The 8,692-nt window shown below is 41.2% G+C and overlaps 1 protein-coding gene across 1 annotated transcript in view; it reads left to right on the top strand.

The window, feature by feature from the left end:
* Positions 1 to 255: 255 nt before the first annotated feature.
* The window catches only part of HCN1 (hyperpolarization activated cyclic nucleotide gated potassium channel 1), a 384,938-nt gene continuing 376,501 nt past the window's right edge, over positions 256 to 8,692 (top strand). Inside the window, exon 1 of the mRNA XM_004422795.3 lies at positions 256 to 763. Within this exon, the coding sequence (XP_004422852.1) occupies positions 357 to 763 (407 nt within the window). The 5' untranslated portion in view covers positions 256 to 356. The remainder of the gene's footprint in view (positions 764 to 8,692) is intronic.

Here is an 8,692-nt window from a genome sequence, read left to right as displayed (position 1 = left end):
CGGTGTGCGGGTGGGCAGAGACCCTTTCCGGCCAGCAGAGGGCAGCCGAGGGGAGGCGCTGGCGCGCGAGGGCTGAGCGGAGCCTCGCCTCGCTCGGGCAGCCTCAGCCTCAGCACCAGCCGCGCCGGAGCCCGGAGCGCAGCCGCCGAGGGCAGCGGCGGCGGCGGGAGCGAGGCGCGCAGCGAGCAGCGGCGCGGGCGGGAAGCAGCAGCCGCCGCCGCCGCCGCCGCCGCCGCGACGGGCAGCCGGGCTCGCCGGCAGCCGGCTCAGGCCCCTGCCCGCTCCGCTTCGTGCCCCCGGCGCCGGGCGGCCGGCGAGTCTGGAGCCCGCGCCGTCGCCGGCCGCGTTCTCCGGGCATGGAAGGAGGTGGCAAGCCCAACTCCTCGTCCAACAGCCGGGACGATGGCAACAGCGTCTTCCCCGCCAAGGCGCCCGCGACGGGCGCGGGGTCGGCCGCGGCCGAGAAGCGCCTGGGCACCCCGCCGGGGGGCGGCGGGGCCGGCGCGAAGGAGCACGGCAACTCCGTGTGCTTCAAGGTGGACGGCGGCGGCGGCGGCGGCGAGGAGCCGGCCGGGGGCTGCGAGGATGCCGAGGGGCCCCGGCGGCAGTACGGCTTCATGCAGAGGCAGTTCACCTCCATGCTGCAGCCCGGGGTCAACAAATTCTCCCTCCGCATGTTTGGGAGCCAGAAGGCGGTGGAGAAGGAGCAGGAAAGGGTTAAAACTGCAGGCTTCTGGATTATCCACCCTTACAGTGATTTCAGGTGAGGACTCCCTGCCGCCGCCCCACCCTCGCTTCCGGGCGCGCCCTCACCCGCGCTTCCCCGCTCCTGGGAGGGGGCGCCCGGGGACCCGAGGGAGGGGGTGCCGGGCGGGCGTGGGGTGGCGCTGCCGGCGGCTGCTACTCCGGCTGAGGGAGCTCGACTCTTCTCCAACTAGTTTCCACCGAGGAGGGGGTTGAATGATGAGTTCTGTTGCCCAGGAGCCCCGGGGACGCTTTCCTCCTTTGCCTCGTGAACTTTGGGGACAGGTTGGGGAAGAAGGCCACGGTGGCCCCCGCATGGGAGGATGCTAAGTTGTGCCAGGGAAACTTTTACTTCGGAGGTGAAAGTGTAAGGAAGCGGCCAGAAAGTCGGCTTGGGGGTGACACCTTTCCTCGCCTTGCTCCCCCAAGAAGTAGGTCCCTCCCAAAGGGGAAAAAGACGCTCTTGCCGTGGAGGAGAGGATGGGGCACCGGAGACAGTGACAGGTCCTCGCTCTTCCAGCCGCTCTCGCCCCTGGGGAGTGTGAATCTGTTTTTCATCTGTTTATAGGCACTGGGTATCCTCAATGCATTTCTTCGGAATAGTGGCTGGCAGGCTGAGGAAGGGTGATTTGCGCTTAGGTAGTCCCTGACTTGAGATTTCAGAGGAGCCGTCGCTGCCGGGTTGGGCAGGAGCGTGACAGGAAGCCTCGAGCTCCTGAAACAGAGGCAAGGGGGGCTTTCCAGAGCCCCCTTCCTGAGACAGAGAGACACCTTTTCTTGACCCTGACTACAGGTCTATTTCGGAAATCTCTTTCCCGTTTCCCAGGTCGGGAACAAGGGCAGGAGAGCTGTCAGCTGTCAGGGAAATTCTGCTTCGGAGAATTAAAATTAAGACGTTTCCTGATCTTATTGGTCACCAAGTATTCATTCGCTTATAAGCATGTTTAGAGATTATCAAATGAAGGTCGTGAAGTAGATCCTCTTATTAGCGTGCGCACACCCTGCAGCCGCTTTATATTAGCTCCTGAGTAAGGTTAGGCATTCCATTTAAAATTAAAAAAAAAAAAAAACCTAGTAACTCAGAGTGGCATTTATTTATTTATTTAACTGAACTCGTTCGAAAAAGAAAAAGAATCAACGAAAGGAGCATGTGTGCAAACTAAGCAGTTTTAATAGGCGTCTATTAAACAGCAAACAAATATAGCAATAAAAAGCAGCATTACCTTGAGTTACGTTTAGAAACTCGGGGGAAATTGCCGTCGACTCCTCGCCTTCATGGGAGCTGTCCGCAGTTCTGAATGCCATTAGCTGTGGAAAACCCATACTCCTGGCACACAAAGCTTTGGAGGGACTGGCTTCACCTTCTCTATATGTCTCAGAAATCAGTAGCCTCTATTATTTATCCATAGAGTGAATGGATTTTAGGAAGTGTGTAATTTTAAGGTCTTATTTGCAAAAACACATAGCAAAGTCCAAAGGAGGACTTATAAAACCTAATGACATTTATAGTCCATAGAAAATTAAGAGTTTGACTGAAAGAATGTTCATGTTAAAAGGATCCATTAAATAATCAAACGTTTCCTCCACTAGGAAGATACTTATAGAAGCAAACTTATAAGTGACCGTGTTCTAAGGTATATAAAATTGACGTGTTATTTAGCATTTTAAAGGTTGAATTCAAATGTGGATTACTCTCTCTCCCTCAGTCCTCAATGGAAATACATTGCAACCCATGTTACAATCTTTTCATGAAAAACTTTACATGGAAACAGGCTTCAGTTTTAATAACAAAAGTAAGCATGGTCTTTGCAGAAATATATGTGGTTCAATGTTCACATGCAAATAAAATGCTAAACTTTGTTGATTTAATTTCACACTCAGTTAAATGATTACATATGATACTTTTATTTCTTCAACAATGTGAAAAGAGACTACACTTTTCAAAATGGTGGCATATTTCAAATAATTAAACTTTCACCACTTACTGAATAAAAACATATGGCCCCCTTCCAGGAATTGGAATAGTGTGCCAAAATCTTTTGAATGAATGAAATTCATGAAATTCAAGATTCTCCACATTTTCCCATGTAAGTCATATAAAGATAAAATGTCTCTTTAAAAACAAGAAATTGTTACTAAACAACGAAAAAAAATTGAAATCAGATGATGGTTTAATTTTTTCATGCATTTCAAAGAAATGGGAGATGATTAAAAAGTGACCTAATACTCTGAACAAATTCCAGTGTGGAGTAGTTTGGAATGTTTGATTTTCCCTTGCATAACTGGAAAAAGAAAATGACAGACATAAATTAAACAATTACTATGATTTAAGTTTTTGCTGGAAGATATCTAAAAAAATAGATTTTAAAACTCATAATTAACAGTATATACTGTTTTACTAAAACAACAAACTAAAGAAGGAATCATATAAATATTTGCATACAGAAGACATTTAGATCTTATTATTTCATTAATGTTTTTATATGATCTCAACACCAATATATATGTCTCAAAATCTATAACATGTCAGGAAAATGTAATGAAAAAAGCAAAAATAAGAAAGACAAAATTCTAACAGTATTTTTTTGTAAAGGAAAAGCTATGTGTGAATAATCTTCAACACAATAGAAATGTTATGGTCATGATTTGTTCACCTCAGGGCCCTTTCCTGAAGAAGACACTCTAAGGGAAGTGCTTTGCTGTGATTCCTACAATGCCAGACTTATGCTCTGTAATAATTTAGCGGCTGAGAAAGTGACACTTAAGAAGGAATTTCCATGGAGAAGTGGGGAGAGATTGGAGATAAAGATACCCAGAGAGATTTTTCCCTTGACTCTTTCATAAGCCTTTGCACAGCCGGAAGTTTCCTCAGCCTGCTCTTTGGTCAGCCCCACACTGCTGAGTGTAACATGAGCCCGCTACTTCAGGGCATGTCAGGCCTTGAACACTGTGGCTGATGGTCTAGTATCCCTTCTCAGAAGGATTTCTAAGACGGAGTCCTTTCCACTTCCTTTAGGCGGCAGGGCTTTTCTCTCTCTGAGACTCCCGGAGAGCTAGCTAGGTGCCTGTCTTTCCCCCCCAGGGCCCAAGCGTGCTATTGCTGTGTCTGGCAGGTACTTTTCTCCTAGCTCTGGTGTAAGTAGGGCAGAGGCACTGTATTTCCCTTCTTTCTCAGGAGAAGATGATGTTAGAAACCTTCAGGGACTAGAGAAGAGCCCAATACTGTCAATACTGTTAGAAATAACTGGGTGGAAGCTAGAGAATTTAGTAAAAAAATCTTAAGTTTTTGTTTATACCATGGTATGTAATCACCCAAACTGGGGAAAATATAGATGATTACTTAAGAAAAAAATTACACTGATCTTTATGTAGGGAGGACATGGTGTCAGTCTTATTGAATTTCATGTGAACAACACACACAAACACACACAAATATTTAATTTGGAGGTTAAATGATTTTTTTTGTGAGATTACTAGCAATGATTGTATATTTATTAGCTAAAATTTTACTGTTTTATTCACTGACTAAAAAAGTGACTCTGGCCAAGCATTGTGCTTTCACAGCCAATAGTTATGATATAATCATTCAAATGGAGTGAAAGAATATTTAGAGTACTTTTGTGGATGGTTTTTGTTATGCAAGTAGTTTACCTTGGAAGAATTTATCACCAGACTATTTGCCATTTCAGGGATTCTGACATTATTTTGTTGGATCATGCTGACATAAAGGCTCTTAAAAATATTGCTCTTAGTCTTATATATTGCCAGCCAACATCTTGCCTCTGGTAAAGAAGGAGATTTTATATCTTGACTTGTTATTTCTTCTGCTGCTTTTCATCAATTAGTGTGAATAACTGTGTGAAAAGCTTGTTGTGTCATAAGTACACAGGGACTCTGGGGACGGGAGTCACTTCCTGAAGATATTGCCATTTGTGGCTTCCATCTCTGCCTCATGTTGCATCCACAACTGTACTGATGTCAGGGGTCACTGATGTGTTCATCAGTGGAGGGAAGCTTCACCCGTATTACACAGTTAGTCAGAGAGAGACCATTTGTTTCCAGGAGCCTCTCACAAGAAAACAATTCAAACCTTCTGGGGTTTAAGGACTAATTAGCCTACTGTTTTGTTATCTTTTTGCTGAATGTACTCTGTATTTTCCCAGAAATGATACTTTTACTTGCTTTCCATATCAGTGGAACCAAAACTAGCCGTAAGAATTTATTTTTTTCTCTGATTGGTGAACCTTTTTATATCTGACAAATTCAATTAAGTTTTTCTCAGCGGCTCTAGCAACTGTTAGGCCCAATTTTAAAGTGAAATTATTTGAAAGATTTGGAGACATGAATGTATTCAGTTACTTTTTCTTAGTGTACATGTAAGTTATAAAACTTTTAATTTTATTAAATGTTTCACTATTTAATTGCATTTAGTAGATATTACAGTGATATTATACTATTAAAATATTATAAGATGTTTTCCATTTTTTTCTGAGTAACTTTCCCTTTAAACCTACTTTTGGGGACTTAGTATAAATTGAGAATCTTTGGGCTGATGCACTTTTGCCAATTCATATTTAATTGTTTGGACTTGTATTTATGAACTTGTGTGTTGGATAATAATGACAGAATTTTAAATGCATCAGAATGATATATTTCTTATTATTGTTATCATAGGATCATTTAACAAAATCTAATGAAACTCTCTGCTTGATCAAAAACCACAAATCAAAACAACACCAACTCCAGAAAACAATTTAAATAGTATTTGTAATTCTACATTATTCCACTCAATGAACCTATGTCCCCAAGTGAGTGTGAGGCAAGCAAAATATATCTGGTGTGATTTTGATGTGAGAATTTGCCAGTCTAAGTGTAATTCTTGTGTTTAGCAGATAATTCACACCATTACTTAGAGACAAAAATTGGGCTTAGGATGAGGACATTCAAACAAAGTTTCTTGTAACTATAATACAAATTATGGCAGACTATTAGCACTATTTGAGGAGTACTGAACATTTTCAGTGTCAAATTTTCATTTTATCATTTCGTGTAAAGAAGTAGCAAACTATGAATTAGGATGACACCATATATTTTAAGAGCTGAGGTAGTGGTAATGAAGAAAAAATCTATGTGCAGTAGGAAAAATACTATTTTCACTTATGCTAAGTACTTTCCTCCTAAAAATAATTTTCTTTGTGAAGGCATCTTGATGTGTACAACTTACCATTATTTTTCCAGAAAAAAAAATTGGAAATGGTGATGCTCCCTGGTGCATCCTGAAATTTTCTATGTTTTGCAAAATAAACCTTTCTGGCTCTATTAGTTCTGTGTGTGTGTGTGTGTGTGTGTGCTGCGTATGCATGACAAACTATTCAAGGGACATCTGTGTACGATTATGTGCAGGTAGGCATTATATATCAATGTTGATTATTTTTGAATTGAGTATTTATCTGACACATTTCACCCAAGTTTGAGTGACAAAAATTGATTTCATGACTCTTTTCAAGTTTGTTAGTTAATTTCCCCATTTATTAGTTTCCCCATTTATTAATTTCCCCCTTTATTATTAGTTTCTCCATTTATTAATTTCAAGTTTATTAGCTAATTTTCCCATAGTATTCTTCAACTGTTTCACCTAATAACTGACCACTCAGTTAAAGCAAAGTAGCAAAATTATGCATGCCCTGGATTTACAATTTGACAATCTTATTTACATAGACATGTTTTTATTTTCAAGACATTAACTATAATTCTAAAGAAGTAAAGCTAATTACACATACAGAGTTAGCAACTATTCACAAATTTTGTGCATTCAAGTTTGTTTCCAGTGTTATAAGTAGTGCTGCAACAAATGTCTTTGTGCATTTCTCTTCATTTTTACTGGGCAAAGTTTAGGGAATGGAATTACCAGCTATGAACATTTTAGAGAATCTATACCTATTGATTTTACCAATTAAAACACTGCTGCCAGTTGAGACACCTCTTAAAATTACAAGAGTGGTGTAGGTTCATCCACGTTGACATTCCTGTGTAGATATGCACAGGCAGTTTTAGGACAGAAAGTCAAAACTATCCTGCATTCTATTCATCATAGAGTGGCAAGAATGATCTTAAAAAGCAAATCTAATAATGATATCATGCTGCTTAAAACCCTTCAGAGGCTTCCCATTACTCTTAGAAGACATTTGACAACTGTCCACGAGCTACAAGATTTTGCGTAATTTCAACCTCTCTATGCAACCTCATGACACGCCTGCTCACGCCCTCACTGTTTTCCAGCCACCTGGGCAAATTTTCAGCTCCTGGAACAAGTTCAGTTCTCTTCTGCTACAGAGATTTTGATGTGATATTTAACCCTACTCCCTGAATTCTCTTTTCACTTTTCATCATTCTGCATCATAGCTGGTGTCTTCTTGTCCTTTAGATTTGTTTAATATTGTGATCATCCTAAACACTCCCCCCTCCATTTTACTTTCTGTCTAGGCTTCTTGTTTCATCAGAATTTAAAGTTATATTTTATGTATGTCCCTCTACTACAATTTAAGCTCCATGACCTCATCAGTATTATTCAATTTTATGTTCCTAATATCAGAAAATGCACATAATAGACTTTTTCCTGAGCTTTCTCAGATGCTGTATTTTTTTATTTTCTTTTTTTTTTGCTGAGGAAGATTCACCCTGTGCTAACATCTGTTGCCAACCTTCCTGTTTTTTTGCTTGAGGAAGATTAGCCCTGAGCTAACACCTGTGCCAGTCTTCCTCTGTTTTGTATGTGGGTTGCCACCACAGCACGGCTGATGAGTGGTGTAGGTCTGTGCCCAGGATCCGAACCCGGAACCCAGGCTGCCGAAGCAGAGGGTGTCGAACTTAACCACTACACCACAGAGGTAACCCCTGCTTTATTTTTTAATAGCTTTTTTGAGATATAATTCACTCATTTAAAGTGTATGATTGAATGTTTTCTAGTATATTCATAGAGTTGTGCAACCATTACCACAATCAATTTTAGAAAATTTTATCACCCCGAAAAGGAACCCCGTACCCGTTAGCGCTCATGTCTATCTTCCCCTTCCCCTCTTCCTCCCACAGCTCGAAGCAACCATTAATCTACTTTCTGTCCTATGGATTTTTTTTTGTTCTGGACATTTCATATCGAGGGAGTCATATGCTATGTAATCTTTTGTTATTGGCTTCTTTCACTTAGCATAATGTTTTCAAGTTTCATCCATGTCGTGGCATGTATCAGTACTTTATTCCCTTTTTGCTTTTGCCCTTTTTTATTTCCGTTGTGTGGCTATACCAAATTTCATTTATCCATTCATCAGTTGATGGACATCTGGATTGTTTCTTCCTTTTGGCCGCTATGAAATACTGCTGATATGAATATTTTTGTACAATTTTTTGGGCAGACATATATTTTCACTTCTGTTGGGAATTGCTGGGTCAACATAACAGACTTTTAACAAATATTACTAAATGAATGTACGGAGAATTAGTCTCCAACTAGGGCATGCACACATTTAATCTCAGAATTAATGAATCTAGATAAAGAAAGCTCTTTCTTTCCCTACAGCAATACCTGGCATCTCCTGCCTGCTGTCACCTGCAAGTATGTGTTCCAACTGTTACGCTTCCCCGCCCAATATACAGATGACTAAATGAAACTGCAGGGAGCTTAAACAGCATGAACACAGTGACATAGATAGATAGTAAGAACTGGGCCAGGAATTCAGCTCTTTTGAATCTTAATTCTGTCACTCCAGCTCTTTTATCTAAAAAGAAACAAGGCTACCGGTATAAATAATTCTCCAAACCTGCAGGGAAACATTATGGATTAAACCTGATCATTTATTCTTCTTCTCTCTTGAAACCATTCCAAAATAATATGAAAAAACACACAGACACGGACAAATAGAAGAAGAGAAAACAGAGAACAAGAGATCGCAAA

Source organism: Ceratotherium simum, chromosome 18 (genome assembly GCF_057802395.1).
Source record: "Ceratotherium simum simum isolate JZ-2026a chromosome 18, ASM5780239v1, whole genome shotgun sequence".
NCBI lineage: Eukaryota > Metazoa > Chordata > Mammalia > Perissodactyla > Rhinocerotidae > Ceratotherium > Ceratotherium simum.
Note: the sequence above shows the minus strand (reverse complement) of the source record. Positions and strands in the feature narration are given on the sequence as shown.